Source organism: Trachinotus anak, unplaced genomic scaffold (genome assembly GCF_046630095.1).
Source record: "Trachinotus anak isolate AG129_WGS33_773 ecotype Australia unplaced genomic scaffold, CSIRO_AGI_Tana_v1 ptg000021l, whole genome shotgun sequence".
Classification (NCBI taxonomy): Eukaryota; Metazoa; Chordata; class Actinopteri; order Carangiformes; family Carangidae; genus Trachinotus; species Trachinotus anak.
In genome coordinates, this window is record NW_027273872.1 from 7351896 (window position 1) to 7370360 (window position 18465).

An 18465-nucleotide genomic window follows, 5' to 3' on the forward strand; every position below is an offset into this window, starting at 1 on the left:
CGAGTACAAATATAGACAGCGATGTCCTCTAAATCATTTCCTCTCATACTCCATCGCCCTCCCTCACACACATACTTTCACTGACTTTACCTCAGTCATTCATGCACAAAGCCAACAGACTGTGAGCCATGTTGCAGTATCTTCATCAACACACTGAGGATGAAAAAACACTTTGGCTAAGGGAAAGTTTTCCTGGTTCTTTAATTAACACTTCCTGATGCTTACTGTCACTGAGTGTGATGAATGAGCTGAAGCCTTAAGTGTTTACATATGTGCAGAGTCCAGCCAGTCCTCCGACCTGAACAACCACAGAGGTCGTTTTATTTTAACCCTCTGATACGACCCACAGGAGCGTCTCCTGAAATAGCGGTGGGCGTACAAGATCTTGGTTGCCATGGTTACAATAATAAACACGCAGACTTTCCTGAGAGCAGCATGCCTGCCTTCGTCGTCATGGCTGCTATAATAACTGTCATGGCTTGGTTAGGTTTAGTGAATAAATCTACTTGGTTAGCATTAGGAAAAGATGGTGATTTGAATTAAAATAAGTACTTCCTCAAAATTAGACGATCTTTGTCATCATGGTTACAATAACAACAACCTGGGCCACCTTATTGAACAGTCATGGATAATAGAAAACACAAACTGCTACTTTTCACACAAGAATCAAACACCGCCCTCTTGTCTCATATTCCTGTGTTTTGTTAACCATCCATCCACCACATCCCCCTGACCTGAACTTTGCCGCTCTATAAACTATGTCACCGCACTTTTCCCTTTGCTTCTGTCATAATTATTATGGCTGCTAGATGTCGCCTAACAACAAATCGTGACTATGTGTCATAATAACCTGCTGCACAAAACCACCTCAGGGCTTGTTTTACAGGAGGACAGTCTCGCAAACCAAAGGGTAGTGATTTGAGGTTATCATTTAGGATAATGGTAAAAATTTGTTTTAGCCGTATAGGGTCACACAAGAAAGACACTTGGACAACTCACTCAGCCCTCTGAGCATCAGAGTCCCATCAGGACAAACCTGGATTCATAAAGGTTACAGTAAGATGCACCAACTTGGCAACATCATCCATTTTTTCACATTTCTATGCAGATACAATGTTGAAAGCTACAATAAAATCTGGAGGTCTAATTTGACAAACTGTACCTTGAATAGAGTTTGAAAATAAATAAATAAATAAATGAACAAATAGTATCAATAATAATGGTTTTAGGTCCTTCTAGCTCATCATTTGCTTTTTACAGCGAGCTAACACATCAAACATCATTTCACATATTAGAAGTTTTCACTTCATTTTGCATGTATCTCAATTTTTACGGGGCCTTTTTTGTATGTCTTCTAGTTCTCTTGAAGTCTTTTTTTTGTGTGGATTTTCTGTGAAGGACTTGTTAACTGCATTTAGAGATACTACGAAGAGAAAATTACTTCCTGTTATGAAAAATCCTCTGATTCATGTTGAAAGAAAATCTATCTGTGTGATTCTGTTGGGCTGAGGATAATTTTTGTTGAACAGAGGAATATATTGAGCGGGAAGATGTGGACATTGAGTTACATTTGCTTTTCACCTTATTTGGATTGAGGAGTAATGTACACTTCTATACTTCATGAAGAAAGTCTCAGTCCACTTTATTTACCAATGGTCCAGGTTTTTCCCCCTCTCTGATCTGTATTGATGTCATATAGAAAGTAACATTAAACACATGTCCACGGGGTACCTGGGTGTCTCTGCTTTCAAGCTTTGGTAAATGCAATCATTTGGAAACACACTTAGTCTTTACACCATCTTCTTCGTTGAGTTTTTTCATTATTCCCAATACTGTACCTCCAGTTAGACATGGAAGAATTTATTTTTGATGTTCAGTACAATGAAATACACAAACAATTGTTGCAAAAGTAGAGATAAATAACTTTGACTTAGAGAAAATGGAAAACATCCATGACACATTGAAAATGTAAAAATGACTAACAATGAAAATGCAGGCTAATACTACTGCACACTGACACATGTTGCAACAAGACATTTTGGACCAAAGTTTCCCTTTCATTAAACAAATAAATATCCAATATGAACAATTTCAAATGGAGTGAGAATCGCTTGACGCTAGGCGTTCCCGAAACAAGCAGATTTGACTCTTTTATTGTGAAGGTGGGTCGAATGAAGAGCTGTAATGGACAACACGCAGCTGCTTCTACATGTGCAACTTTTTTATCTACTCCTTGAGAATTTTTGGTAGAAAAGGCACAATAGTACAGAGAAGAAATGTAAATGAAATATTTACACATAATACAGTCTCATTAGAGGGGCCATACTGTGGCTGCGTTTTACTGCTGACTAAATCTGTGGTAAAACAAGAGGACAGCAAGAGAAAACTGCTCATAAAAGAGCACCTTCCTTTGCCTTGATGGTAATAATAGAGGAGCAGAGGGAGCGAGGCAGCTGGAGCGAGCTCACCAGAGAAATGAAAAAAGTACTTGAACAAAGAAGCTCCCATTTTCTGTTAAAATATCAGCCAACACTGGCTGAACTTTAAAAAAGACCTCAAGAAGAAGAAGCAAAAAAATGTCTCAATGGTCTTATCTCTGAGGAGCTGAAGAAACTGGTCTTCAGAGCACATTGGTAATAGTCCAGATCTGCTCCACTGATTTTTTGTCTCTAAAATGCACTCAGAGTACACCATTGGTATTCCACAGCAGTCAAATCCATTCAGAAGTTTTATTAGATTCCAGTCTGTTCTGCTTCATCCAATTAGTGGAAGGACAATAGGATGAAAGGAGAATCTTGTTAGCTCCCGGCGGAAGTGAATGAGATACAGAACGTTGGTTGCAACAGTGGCAGAGGTTCGTCTTTAACATCCTGTGTGATTCCAGTGGCGGCGATTACACATGTCTGAGGTCAGTCCCCGTCATCTTTACACACACAGGCACACTCCTCATGGTGCTCCAAGGGCACATCAGTCATGGACTTCTGCAGGCCTCTCCCACCACCCCGGTGCTTCAACAGTAGAACCTGCCGAAAACAAGGACGCTTGAGTTAACATCTGGACATCAAATACTTCATGTAAAGCAGGCTCAGTGAGGAGGTTATTCAGAAATGAAACCTGATTGTGGCACTGCAGAATAATCAAATCACCAAACTGAGGTACATTTGATGGCAAATGTCATGGCAGTCTAACCTATTGCATTATGCTGTAACTTTGTGTGCAATTCCAAATATTGATTTAAGAGAAGGAAAGGCCACAGGACCAAAGGATATGAAATATAAATGTTTTTCATGAATAGAATATAAAATTAATGATTTGGCCTTAAGTTGGCGCAGAAGAAAATATGAAATTATTCAGGGTCAATAAACACTGCCATTCATAGTCTGTACTGCTACTGGGGAAAAAGGTCTAGACTCAGTCCAAACAATGTATGCATCCATACACTGGCTGCCTGTTTGATTGATTTTAAACATCTTTTAATTACTTTTAAGGCCAGGTTTGGGCACAGTCTGAGATCCTCTGTTAGTTTTATTTTGTGTTCATATTGGCTGGTGTAAAGCACCTTGTTACTTGTACTGAAAACTGTTATGCCACATTAAGTCTTATAAAGTCTTGTATAGATTTCTTTGAACATAGGATGCTGCAACATCCTCATGTTTTCCTTTTTTGGCAATATCAGCAAACTGCCCTGTGATTTTGTTGCTCTGAATTACATAAGATATGTTTGTAATCAAACTCCATTATAATTGGATATTTTTCTACTGGTTTTCTGGCTGCGTTTTGGAAGCAGCACTTTTCCCTGTGTTGTCAGGGAAGAGTTATTACCACATTCTTCACATATTGGTCTCAGAACCATATATAAATTATAACTATAATGTAGTAAATCTGCAGTTATAGATACATATTTTTCTAATTTAAGCTCTGGAATGCTCTAATTTTCTTTTTCTTTTAATTTTTATTGTTTTATTATTTTTCTAAAATAGAAAGTCTTTCATGTCTCTTTGTGGTCAAATTTGATCAAATTATTTCGAAGGTGAATATCACTGTTGTGTTGATATTTTGATATTCACCTCATGGTATTTCTTTGTGACTTTGGCGGGAACACACTGACAGTCGTAGCAGCGGTGAGAGCAGCAGGCACAGTTTCCACCACAGCGCTTCACCAGGAGGCAGCTAGGCCAGAAAATGGCATCTGTCCTCTTCAGCTCCTCACGCAAGGACACAGAGAAGTTGCGTGGAGTGCAGCTGTACAGTTGAACTTCCTCCCTCAACAGATTGAGATCGGCCCCGCCTCAAAGACAAAGATAAGACATGGTCAAGGCCACTTCACGTCCTACCTACCATACCTAAATATTGTCTTAAAGTGTAAACAGTTACATTACTTTCTCGACTACTGCATTTGGCTTCAGTAAATTGGTTAGTGTACAAGTTAAAAATGTCCTACCTCTGGATTTCTTGTTATGGATGAAGGATTTCCCCAGCACATGCCACGTAGGTTTGTACAACTCTTCCATATCCACCTGCCATCGCTCTGGCTCCAGGTACTTCATGACCTCCTCCACCGTGCCCAGCTCTGCCACAGCCTCTGACAGCTCCTCAATACCCTGCAGGGCTGGAGGGAGAACCGCAGGAACTTCGGGCTCTGACACACTCTGCAGGATGACCAACAGATGATGAAGAGAGTTGGAACAGAAAGGTCATTTATACAAAAAGACAGTGTTTATATATGAAGTCACAACAGAAAAATGTATTAGACGTAGGGTTCTGCTTTTATTGGTTCCAGCTTTTGATGGACAAGTACACTGAAAAAGTCTTCCCGTTTCCTGCCAGAGGATTATAATGTGTTCTTGTGCCACGTAAATCTCCTATTAGATACATAAAACTCCCACAACATCATGAGGTTTGCCATAGAGACAATAGACATGCAGTTTCCACACCCAGAAACGGCCTCGTTGCACCAACGGCCTCAGGATACTCACATCCTCGCCACTTTCTGTGACATTTAAGAGCTTGTAAGCTTGCTCCAGGTTACGAATACTAAAACAGGAAAAATTACACTGAAGGAACAACTTTGTCAACAGTGACAAGATGTGTTTTTATGTCTACATTGTGAAAAACTGTTAAGGTATAAACTGAAGGGAAGTTTGACTCTGCAATGGCACATTTTATGTCATGATAATAAAACAGGTTTAAATTGGGTTCAGGCTCATTAAACGCAACAGTGGTTTGGATCTGAGTTGAGTTAAACAGAAACCATGACGGCCCAGCCCAGCTGGGGCCCATTTAGGCTCTATGTGTTAGAGCTGGTAATGTGTGGCAGCACTGCGACTAAAGGCAGACTTCCCACATTGGTCAATGTGTTGGATAAACAGTTTGTCGCTTTATTCCGAGAGCTGAAGAAGAAGATGTAGAGAACCCACTCCTTCACAGACAGATTAATATTTCAATAAAACATTACATCTGGCAGATCAGTTTTCCATTAGTAGGTGTGTTGGAGTCTGGGTTTCTGCATGTAAGGATGGGACATCATTTAGAAGCTCTGGTTATGAAGATATAGCAGAGTCATTGTGAAGCTGAGCTCCACCAAAGGTTCATTTTGTGCTGACTATATATGAACTGGTTCCATGTGAGATGCCATGTGAATTAATGGCATCATTTTTTAGGTTGTCAAATGTGATCACATCTCTGTCAGCTCCTCTTCCCACTTTGCATAACGACATTTGTCCCTGAAGCTCTCGTCGGCAGCAGCTTTATTTGTTTCAAGCTCCCGACTCTCCAGGCTACAGCGTGCAGTCACAGAAAAGATTGATACCTGGGGTGTTGGTCCTCCCATGAGAGAAGAGGCTAATCTGTTAAACCTTTCAGTCCTGTGACGCTGCGTTTGTCCAACATGTCAGCTCGCTGGTCCCTCTAATCTTTTGTGACTGACAGGTAGAAGGAAACATTGTGACACCTACAAAAAAATGCAGCTTGTGAAGCATTGAAAACATTGGCTGCTGGCAGCTGGGGCTTAAAGCTTTTGGGGAGGGAGACATGTTTGAAAAGAAAAAAATGATTCCAGGAATCTGTATCTTTCCTTTGATGACTTATAGGGGAGAATTAGAAAGGAATCCAGTGAGAAAAGGGGGTTAGAAGAGGAAAGGTTTTCCTTTCACCGGAGGCCATGGCACTGACATTGCAAGGATTTGTGGTTAGATTCCTATTTACTACTTATGCTAAAAATTTAAGTATTCGTGGCAATGTTAAACCTCAAACGTTATCAATCAAGAGGTTTACATAATTTCATTTCAAAGTGCTTTTTTCCTCACAGACATATGGATAAGAAACCATATCGTATTTCCATATAGACACCATTAAAATACTCCAGAGTGAATATAGTGAACTTCAGCTGGGTACCAGCAGAGACAGCAGAGATACGCAGGATGGATGTAGTCCTTTTCCCGACTGGGTAGACATAAGTATTTTCACACTGAATGATAGGTGTAGCACAGGAAACACCCCAAAGACTTATTGACAGCATGAGTCCATGTAAAATACTCTGAATCCAAGCCCCTTTGGTGTAGACTTTAAAATAAGATGCCGGTGGTTTGACATGGCTGCACCACAGGCTACAAAAATACAGCTGATGTGCAGCTGTGCTCATGCCACAGATTTGACTCATTCTAATGAGGCTGCCTTTACAACCACTGAGCATATCTTTGGTTTATTTGGCACCTACTGAGATAAACAGACACAAATGTGAAAGAAATATTTGATTGAGACACGGCTGGTCATATAGCACCGTAGAAGTATATGTAAGAGTGAATTGAACGGCCCTTTCTCTGAGCCGGAGCCATTAACAGCTTGTGAATGTCTTTGGTGCAGCATTCCCCCAATTAGCGGCGCTCTGCAAGCTCGGCTTCAGATAGGGAAGCCAAGCAATCCTTCAGAGACGCATCAATATGGTGTGAATAAAGCTGTTAGCAGCAGATGAGAGCTCCCATATAAGACATTCAGGAACACAGTTCTTTAATGGACCAGCAATTTGAACTGGCATGAATTTAGAGGAGTGTCTACGTGTGAAGTTTGACACATTAAGACTTGATGTATGAACACACATAACAGTGAGTTCAAAGAAAAAAATCATTGTTGAGTTCAGAAAGAGGACAAAAAGTTTTCAAACTAGGCTGAGCTCCATAAATGATTTGTTTTAATAACAGATGATGATAGATTGATGATCTGAGTTTAAATTGTGAATATTGGAAAGGTGTTTCTAATCCCACTAACCAACACACAAGGTTTTCATATGTTGTATATTTTTGTGTTAGTAAGGCAGCTCCAGGGACACAGAAACAGAAAGGGTTGAAATATAGTGAGTGGAATGACCATCAGTGAAGGCTGGGTAGAGAGTCAAAAACAGGACGCAGCAAAAATTACAGAGATGACAGATGCACCTTGGCCCACTGAGCCCCCAGGTCAGTCCAGGCCCTGGTGCAGTCTCTCTATAGGTGTCTCGGTGTCTCACAGTATGAAAACAAAGGCTAAAGCATATACAACATTGCTCTTTTCCTTTAACCAAAGCTCAGACACGATTTCACAGTAGGAACAATGTCCTGAATCCAAATGTCCCCTGCATAAATACAAGCTACTGTGTGGTGGCAGTGTTGCAAGGATTTTGTGCAGTCACAAATTTGGCTTTTTGTATGTAAGAGGTTCATAATAGCACAACATGATATTTAAAATGTATTTTTACATATGATTACAACCCTTTTTTCAGGAAGTTATTTTGACATGCTCAAGAAAATACAGCATTATGATGATAAATATTGAACTGTCTACGACTGTAGCTCAGGTGGCAGAGTGGACTGGGTTAGAAATTGAAGGGTTCAATTTTTGACTCCTCTCCTTAAGTGCTCTTAAGCAAAAGATGCCAAACCACAAATTGCCCCTGTTTTGGGTGGATATGTGGGGCAATAACGTAAGTCACTTCAGCCAAAAGAGTTGTCAAGTGACTGCAGTGTAATGACTAAACTATAATCTGTATTTGCATAGCAATCCCACAAAATTACACGAAGGATTTACTCTTTTTGAAGTGATGCTAAGTCTGTAACCTTATAGGGACACCTTCAGCCTGGTGACAGTTTAGACTCAAGGTATTAAACCCAAACCCAGACTGGCATCTATTATGTCCTTTGGCTTCCTTAATAAAAAAGGAGTTTCCTGTTAGATGCTGATGTTTTATGAAAAAATAGCTGAGCCAGCAGCCTGAGGCAGGGTGAGAGATTCAGAGTAGAGACACAGTGGAGCGTTCTGTCCTCAAACCAATTATCTCAAATATGTTCACTTGTGAGATTTACTATAGACACAGATGCTGCACATTATATGTACAGGCAGCTTCACAGAATGGCAGAATTGCAATGCACAGCTGGATTACAGTGAATGTGCACTTACTTTTAAATGGTAAAAGGCTGAATGTGTATCCTTTTTTCTATTTCTAAGGGTGAAACCTTGTAATGTACCTTGTCTCAATACCAAACTCTCTGAGCCCCCTGACCCTCAAGAAATGACCTTGTTTTCAAACTGTGATTACCTCGTTTCCAGCTCTCTTTGTTCTTATAAAGTACAACCACATGATCTTATTTCTGGTAACTAAAATGACAGGTTCAGCTAACTATGTTGAGATGACAATTCTGAAATAGCATCTTGGGAGAGCTCTGGAAAACAATATCTTCTCTTTCACATGAAGTTGCAAACCACTTCCTTGCACAAGAGAGCTTTGAGTAAGCAACAAGGTCTGTTGTGCGTGAAAAAAGTGTTTTTGTCTCGCACTATGCGCCACACGCTGCAATTGAGGTTGGTGTAAAAACAGACCTCAGTTTCATCATGCCAGCGGTGAGACTCCTGCATGGCTTTGCCAGTCATTACCATCTGCTTTAACTAGGATTTTAGTCCTCACTTCCTCTGTGCGATCTCCCTCTTCACCAGTCTCTCTATTGAAATAGTAGAGTTTGGCTATTTAGCTGTTATCTTGGCAAAGATAACGTGAGTGTTTTACATCCGGAGAACGTAAAACTCTCTTCAATCCATTAAAAACAAACAAAGCTGGTAGTTCTTCATGCCAACTGGTGCTGTTTAATTCTGGGCCGAGACCTCACAGAGACAATGATGTATGTTTTGTTTGCTCCTTTAACACAGAACTCAGGCCACTCAACGCCCCTCACACTCTATTCAACAGACTCCTTCTCTTCTGTGTTTTAACAACCTCTTTGCCTCGGCCCTTTCACTTTCCCTAAAATCTCTTCCTGTGAGTTACAGACCGGGTCTTATTCCCCCCCCCCCCCCCCCCCCCCCCCCCCCCCCTCCATTCCATGGAAGTGGTGGGGAGGAATTATTGCTTGTTTAAATATAAACTAAAGTGCTGGCCCCTGCGTGGCACGAGGTTTCAGTAGCTGCTGGTTTACCACAGAGGAAACAGAGTGCTGCTGTTCTAGCGTGCTCCTCCTCTGTCAGAGGAAAGTTCAAAGGAAAGCCAGACTGAACGTGCAGAGGCCAAAGCTTCCTTTCCCCCTCCTCACGGTTTCCGCACCTTCTAGAGTTGGAATATGAAACACAAACTTGGCTCCTTGTTCCATCAAACAGTTAGAGGCAGACCTTTGAGCACCACAGCAAAATACTTTCATTCTAATTCCCTTACATAATATATTATTGTTATAAATTATTTTAGAAAATGTCTTAAACTTATAAAAGGTTGTTTTCCTTCAACTTTCCTGTGGTAGGAAAACAGCCTCATCACTATGCATTTTTAGATAATTGTTATTCTTTTAATGGTTTATTCAAGCAGTAGTGGAGTTTTCTCAACCTGGAAGGAAACAATCCTTTAAACATATAGTAGAGCCTGTTTAACATTAACACTCTTTCTCATATGACTTTACGACCAATCCCAACACCCTCACATGATTAATAATGAGTAATCTTCCAATATGCTCTCATATAGTTACTAACTACAGTACTTTTCTGTAACAAACTGAAATGTGTTTCAAGTATCAGTAAGTACTGACACTGATTTACGAACATACTTGTAGTTGTCTTTACTTATTCTATGATCAGATTATTCCTGAACTTGTTAAAAATAAATGCAAATTTTCCACCAAATATTGTCATTCTGTCATAGTCTAATTTTACAATTAACATTCTGTTCTGCTCAGCTGCATGTATGTTCATCCTGGAAGAGAGATCCCTCTGTTGCACTTCTTGAGGTTTCTTTGAGCAGCAACCTCTGGAGATGAAAAATGAAGCCAACAACTGCTGTTCTTCACCTATGGGTGACGTCATGGAGGCTACACCCAGCTTTATTTACAGCCTATGGTTTCTTCCTTTAGTTCATCCAAACTGATGATTCAAATAAAATAAAGTATAGTATAGATGATAAATAACTTCTCTCCAGTCCAGGGATCTTGGAATGGAGTATCCCCTTGTCATAGTTTCTTATTGGATTAATGTCTAACAGATAAAACAAGGCCTTGCTTGTGCCTTTAAAATCACAAGCCACTACAGTCTACAATCACTGTAGTAAAAACATAGTACAGTTTGATACAGTTGATTCCCACATGGAAATTGTCATTACTGAAGACTAACTGAGAAAGCTTCTTTTTAGTAACTTGGCAGTCTTCAAGCTGCTATTTACATTAATTCAACAACATTTATTGTCTCCATCACAGAGAGAGCATATGTACTCGATGAATTTTCACTTTGAAGAAATCTTTGATGCTCAGTGTGACATGTTTTCAGAGTGTCAGTGAATCCTCTGTTGGTTAGTTCTGCAATTGACAATGTTGTTTGGGATTTTAAGGATGAAGAAAGAATGCAATAATAATGTGTATGAGAAATAAAAGAACAAAAAAAAAGGCTTTTGAAGCAGAGAAGAAGAAGTTACAGAGGGAATACAAATCACTAGCAGTGACCTCAGTTGCCTATTTGTGCTTGTCAGATTCCACAGTGCTGTGGGCCATTAGGGATTGATGAGGAGAAGAGCTGTTTACTTAAAGCAAGTGAACAGAACTAAAACATGGCAGGTTAAAACATGGCAGTTGTCTCTTCAGTTTATCACTGGGCTTTTGTCAGCGACGTTTGCAGGGACGAAGGGATTCTCTGCACGTGTGTGGTCTGAAGATCAGGACAGAAAAAAAAGTGAAAGTGAAAGAGAATAAGGAATGGGAGGAGGACAGACCCAGACAAAGACAGATAGACATACACAGGCAAGGAAGTCTTTTTTTCAGATGTTTGAATTTTACAGTAGTTATGCAAAGTACATGTTGGAAGCAGAATTGCTGTGGGGGTAAAATCTAACCTCACTGGTTCTGTTAAAATTCAGTGAGTGGAGCCACAGAGCTGTGGCATTCCTGGCAAGGTGATGTTGAGCTCGCCCAGTTCTTAGTTCTTGACTTCTGAATCACTGACCACATTACACACTACAAATAGGTGTGGTGTTGTACTCACTGATGGCTGTTGGCCTCAGCTGGAGAAGCAATTGCCCAATCACAGCTTTGTAGGCAGGAAATGAAATTGGAAACAGGGCTAGCTGTTAGCGTGTTGTATTAACGAAAAATAGTGATTGGCTATGAAAATGGCAACTAGCATGGGTTTAAATTATGCAGCTGTATGAGTTTTTGTAAGAAGACAAAATTTTTAAGGACATATTTCTCAGAAGGTGGAAGATCCACTGACCTTTAATACACATAAGAGTAAATTAATTCCAAAATGCTTTTGTACGTCTTTTCTCAGATTGTCATAAAAAATTTTCACTGCTTCTAGCAAGTGCTGCCACAGCTCTCATTTGTGACTGAATGGTTACAGCAAGGCAAAATAAAAATAAAAACCTTCCTCCAAACAAGAAAACAAGTGAAACAACAAATTTTTATTATCCAAGCTAATGTCCGATTAAAATCAAGTAAAAGGTCGAGGAGCATGAAAGAAAAAGATGCTCTAAAAAAGACCTTTATTTGTCATTCACTTTTCGTAACTAACTTACAGTTTGCTCTGATACTGTACTACTGTACTAATTTGTAACACAAGCCCATGACTACTTCTGCTGCTTGTGTATTGTGCTCTGGTGATGTACTGAAAGTTTAAGGAGGGATTGAACTAGTGATTATAGTCTCTATTACACGCAAAGACAAGTGAAAGGGAGACATAACAGGAAAGAGCAGGAAGACAGACTGGTCATGTTATGTTGTCTGAAGTATGGAGTCAAATAACAGGGGTATCTTTGTGAAGTGGGGTATTGTAAAAACACATAAAAAAGGGTATTACATTTGAGCTACTGTATGTGATGATAAAACGTGAACAGAAAATGAAACAGACAGACAGCAGCCTGACAATTTCCCACATAAAAAGCACTTCTATCTCTTAATTCCTACTTTCATTTCAGGGGCATGAATGAATCCCCCTGGAGGTCAGAGGACCTCTTTGTGAATGTGAAACCACTTATTTTCTCCATTTCAGTTGCAGGCAACACCACCAGTCACACAGAGACACCTCATCTGTCAGACACCTCTGACTGGATCTATAGATACAGTACAGGTTCAGAGGGTATGGGGCTTTATATAGAACAATAATGGAGAGTGTAACATGTATTTAAAAGTGGGAACCATTGTAGTCCCACAAAATGAGAAAATTACGGTTTGAAACAATTTGAAGGGACTATTGACTCACTCTGAATTGAAGCTTGAGGAGGCAGCGTGTGTGTCTGTTGCTTTCTAATGTTTCAGAACTATTCTAGTGTCCATTAGAGAAAATTCCTATTTTAATTCTTGAAGGACAACTCTACTTAAGTTTTGGCTGTTGTACCCATATGTTGGAAACTTGCCTGAATGAATAATCACACTCACCACTGTCATTGCAGAGATTATGGACATTTTGTTTTATCTGTGTATTGGTGATGTCCTGGTTTTTGTGTATCTTCATCACTAAATAAAAGAAAGAATAATACAGGTGCCAGATGTTCCAATGACCTTAAACATAATTTCTCCCCACCAATGCTTTAAACTATGGGAACACTGAGTCAGAAATAGATCATTGCAAATTAAAAGATCATGTTATGCAACAAGCTAATTATTTTAATTGTGTTGACATGGAGAGGTTGCTCCCATGTGAATTCCCCGAGGTTGATGGAAGCAGGCAGAAGCAGAGAAATGCTATGACACCTACATGCACAACTTCTCCCAATGCACATTTTTCAATTTGTTGAGGGCTGATATTCTACTTACCTCAGGCAGGAGGGAGTAGTGGATGCAGAATCCCGGCTCAGAGGGAAAGTACTCATCAGAGATGAAGCGGATCCTGATCTGACTGCCCTTGGACGTGTGACTAGTTGGTACCGACTGTGACCCGCACCAACGACCCAGGATGGTATTGTCAGTCAGATCCTCTATCTCCACAAAGTCGTACCTGTAAAGAGTTTGACAGAGAAAGTTCAGGAAGAGATTACTTTGGTTTCTGAGAGATCACACGTTACTGGGTCCACTCTGGGACTGTCCCATTATTGTGAATTTGTCTTTATTCAAGTGAATACCACATCTTCCAACTACTACAGGTTTTGTTTGAGCTTTCATATGCATGCCTGTTGTAGTTTTAATTATATCTCTGCTTGTTAAGTCTGTCAGCACCTTTAAAGTTTGCCGTGGTGCTGTCTCCTCAGGTCTGCCTCGCCCTTCTGAAGGTGAGATTGTTAATATCAATAAAGCCGCCAGGGAAATAAAAGTTTAACCTCATTAAAAAAAGAAAAAGAAAATAAATATCTTGAACAGCAGGTTACAGTTTATCAGCGGTGAGAGATGAGATTTGTCTCTGTTATTTATTGCCTGAATTAAATGAATAAAAATGAACGGAAGAGTATTGAGGACGAATCTCAGGTTGGTTGACAGTGCAGTATAAACAGCTGTTCTTACTGCTAAGCAGTTCATGTCCGCTGATGCAGTCTTCTGCCAGGACTATTACACTGACGCTACATGTTGTCATTGAAATATAGTCTTTAATTAAACCTTGGGCTTGCTATACTACTGTCTGTTGACTGTGGGAAAGCTGCAGGCCTCTTTTCTTGCACTCCAAAACAAATTCTCAGTTGTCTGAAGACTCACTGAAGACTCACTTCATAAATCTTTAAATTTATATGATGGTTGTTGTGTGCTAGATACAGCCTTCTAGCTTTGGATATCAATGTATCCAGCCTCCTGCCCACATCCAAGCCTTTCATGGTTCATTGAAATAGCTGAGACCCATGTGGAACATTTATCAAACACATTGAAGGTAAAAATTGGACATTAGTGCAGAAACAAATCATGTTACTGTTCTGATAGTTGGAAGACCATTGTAAAATGGTATTCACTGTATATGTAATGTATATATTATTACATATTGCATATATGCATGCTTCTCCCTCCACAGTGAAGCCTCTTGACTTCATGTATCAGTGCACTGTGCTTCATCACAGGTGACACTTTTCTCACTCACCATTGCATCCTAAATGAAAAGGTGGGGCGGTCCACCTTAACAAATAGAAGGGAGCATCAATGTATGTATTTTATTTGTGAGGCTCTGCTGTAAAAACTGCCTAGTTATCTCTGCTCTCTGGTTACAGCAGTTACAACGTCAGGTCACAGGACATTTGAGCCTTAGCTGTACTTCTTGTTCATGCTGAACTTGGGAAAAGTGGTTTCAGATATTATGCTGCGTACAAATGGAATGTGCTCCAAAAAATTATTTTATTCCACTGAAACATTTTATTTTATTTATCTATTTATTTTGTATTTACAATCACTTTACAATCAATTTATATTATGTATAAACTGTATATGTCTGTTTTTGTACGCAGGCCTCTATTGAAAAGTGATCCCAATCTCAATAAGACTCAATTTTTAAATAAAGGATTTAATAATAATGTGAATAGGTTTTTGGTCGTACTTTTCAAAACAAATTTGTAATTGTGCTTTTATTTCTCAACTCTGACAGCATTATATTGGGCATTCAGAATCGTATTTCCATTTTCACTGTCAGCAACTACTCTTCAGTAACCACAGATATAATCTATGTAATTGGACTGCAACAGAGTTTAAATTATACAGTTGTGTTCAGGCTATAAACATAATCACTCAAAGTTGCAGAAGCTATTGATGGCTCAAAACCAAACACTGAATCTGAAAAAATCCCATGAATTTTTTAAATGATACTCAGCTTTAACATATTGAATTTTACAGTTTTCAATTATTTAGTGTCGTAAATTTAACTCAGCAAAATGATAGCATAAATTTTAAATTGAATTTTAAAGCATAAATTGAGCAAAAATATAAATAAAAGCACCATTTTGCTTGTTGTGGAGATCAAACTTTACGACCCTGTAATTACGTGACAGTCCAACGGCCACCCTGCCAACCCATAATACCAGTAAACATTATGAAGTGCAGCAGCATATGGCCGTGCTCCAGACTCCTCTGGTGTGCCAAGGCTAACATTGACCAACCTCAGCACTTAAGACATGCAGTTCAGGAGTTCAGCCTTTATTATTTATACCTGTGTATGTAACCAGTTGCTGCACTGCATTCAATACAGCCTTGTTTCACTGACTCTTCACAGTCTGGGATTAATCACTTTGCCATTTGCGTCAAAAGGCACACTAACCTCTCATTCAGTGCTGCCAATTCGGATATTTGGATTTCGAGGACATTGTTTACATTTTGCACAAGCTTGACAGATTCAGTTCAAGCTGGTTTCAATAAAACAACATGGAGGGACTTGAACAAGACTAAAAATGGATTTTCTCTGATGTTAAATAAACTGAAGGGAGGTGAGGGGGGTGGGAGGGTCGATAGATTTACTGACTCTGCTGCCTTTGATTTGGAAATTTATACAGGAAGTTTGTAATGTGCACAAACAAACCTATTGGGACAGATAAAACTGAAACTGTACCATATAGTCACAATTTAAATGTACAAATGTTGGAAAACTCTACAACTTGTAAAAGATTCAATTATACTAATCGAAAGCCAACTGGATTTGGAAAAGGATAAAATATCAGTTTAGCTTCTTTCTGCTTTCTAGATGGAGGTCAGTGAAAAGAGAAGCGTCTCTTTCCAAAAATCAGCCCTCAGACAGCTCCAGAGCTTTGACAGATGGCTCATCAATAATGCAGGATGCCCTGATCATTACACATCGCCATGTGTTCAGAATCACCATGTCGAACAGCGGTTTCTCAGATTTACAAATGCACTGACATACATACCAAACTGTATACAGTCACAGTGAACAGGATCAGAACAGCAAAGGAAGGTTATATGAGGTGCAACCAGAAAGGATTCCCTTCCTGCACAGTGCAAGGAATCTGTATTTAATATTCACAAAGCTTTCTCTTACATAGTTTTCTCCTTGTACATTATTAATAGATACAATATCTACCACGGAGATGAAGCAGATTAGCACCGCAAACACTGTTTAGCCCTCTCCTTTCAGACAGAAGACGCACAGCATTAATGCCTCTCTGAGAACAGTCCTATCTGTGAGCTGTCAAGCACGACTCTGCTGCCATGCCAACAGCAGCAAGACCAATCCCTCTCCAATATGCCTCTCCTCCAGTGGATTTGGTAAGAATGCTTTTCATCGTGCCACAGACAAACAGAATAGCAGATGAGCATCTCAACTACACAGCCTCCCTCTCATCTTAGCAAAGAATTCTCACTCCAGGCTTGAGACCAGAGCCAAACACATCTCCCCCTGTTGTTTGTTTTATCCCTGACCACTGCCGTGAATCACTGGACAGGAGATTACAGTCTTGTTTATTTGCATCACATTGTGCAGTGACACACGGGTAAGAGAAGCATTTCAATAACATTGTGTGTGAATGTCTTTTGCTGTCACACCACTGCAATGAAGGTCTAAGGGGAAATTTGGGGAATCAATTTTTAAACACACATGAAAGATAGAGAAGATATGCAGACTAAGCTGAAAGCTTATGCATGTGAGTGTGTATGTGGGATGGAGAAAGTGAGTGTGTGCTTAAGTGAGAAAAGAGAAAGACAAGTAGATAAACTTATGAATTTGTGTCTGTTTCAGCTTGTGATTTTATCCTGCATTTGTTTGTCTACCAACCACTGCCAGGAGTGTGCATCTTGAGATCTGATCAAAACCTGTTGGATCTCGGTGGGGTGGGGGTGGCGAGGAGAATGAAAAATGCCCGAGCTGGAGCAACAGACATGGCGGTGACTTTCATGACCCTGGAAAAGGATGTTGTTATTGTCTCTCGCCCTTCTCCCCGAGGACGCTGACTAGTGCAGTCTTGTGAGGGCAGGACGCCACAAAAGTTGTCAATCTGCACCCTGCCCCACTGTGGAACTTTCCCCTCACGGGGGTTTTGACAGCAACAATAACCTCATTCGTCAACGGGAACCCGGCCCACCTCAGAGGTGTGCAGGAGGGCTCGAATTACATGCATTCACATTCTGATTTTTAGTTCTGCTGACAACAACCAGACATGATATGGAAAGAATAATATGGAACAGAGGCATTAATCCTGGATGGCAGCACATTACAGCACTTTAGACAAGTGAATCAGCTGCAACCCATCTCTTAACAGAACAGAATCCGAAACACTTCACTGATCAGTGTAACTGAATGCACAACAACTGACACTGGAACAGAGGCATACTGATTCATAGCCACATACTCCTTTAATTTCCTATCTTCAGTTGACTGCTCATCCTGTGCTGCCACGTCCCTCATCCAACCCTTGTCAGCTCTGTGGAAAACGGCTGCTGTTGTTCACCTTGCCATCCATTAGGGGGCTCTCCAGGAATGACTAGTGAGGTCACCCTCCCCCAGCTCCTCTCCACCTTTCCCTGATTGAGCTCCTCGATGCTAACCAGTCAGTTGTGATATACTGATGGCAGGGCACTGAGCGTAATGCACAGAGGCTCAATCGATTGTTGAGGCTTGGAATCCCCATTTAAATTGAATGGAAACAGAGGCAAACCCAGGCAGTAATTGAAAGTGAGCTCCTCAATAATGAAGAGGATGTAGTGAATGTATATGTGTGTGTTTATGTTTGTGTGTGTGTTTATGTGTTGCCGGTCAGACGGTGACACGTGTCTTTCTAACAATCACGTGAGCAGCTAAAAATATTGACTACATAAAAAAAAAATACACCGGCCTGAACAACGTCACCGTGGTGTCTTGGGCTAAACAAATCACTCTGCAGCTGGGTTTTCAATATTCACGAGCTGCCACAGCAGACCAAAGGTAATTTCACAAATGGCCACACACTGACTCTAAATCTTTAAAGATGGGCTCCAACACAGGCAGGACACGTCTTAACTGCAGACCAACATGTATCTGGCATGCCAACTGGGGAAGACCACATCTGATGAGAGCTGGCCAAGCAAGCACACTGCACATTACTACCTCTAACTGCTGGAGGAGGTTGTCCTGCATTCATGAGTGCAGTGA

At 40.3% G+C, this 18465-nt stretch overlaps 1 protein-coding gene across 1 annotated transcript in view; it reads right to left on the bottom strand.

The window, feature by feature from the left end:
• Positions 1-1815: 1815 nt before the first annotated feature.
• The window catches only part of pdgfc (platelet derived growth factor c), a 47964-nt gene continuing 31314 nt past the window's right edge, over positions 1816-18465 (bottom strand). Inside the window, exons 3-6 of the mRNA XM_071457748.1 lie at positions 13242-13422; positions 4442-4649; positions 4068-4288; positions 1816-3023 (exon numbers count right to left, since the gene is read on the bottom strand). Coding sequence (XP_071313849.1) covers positions 2910-3023; positions 4068-4288; positions 4442-4649; positions 13242-13422 — 724 coding nt within the window. The 3' untranslated portion in view covers positions 1816-2909. The remainder of the gene's footprint in view (positions 3024-4067; positions 4289-4441; positions 4650-13241; positions 13423-18465) is intronic.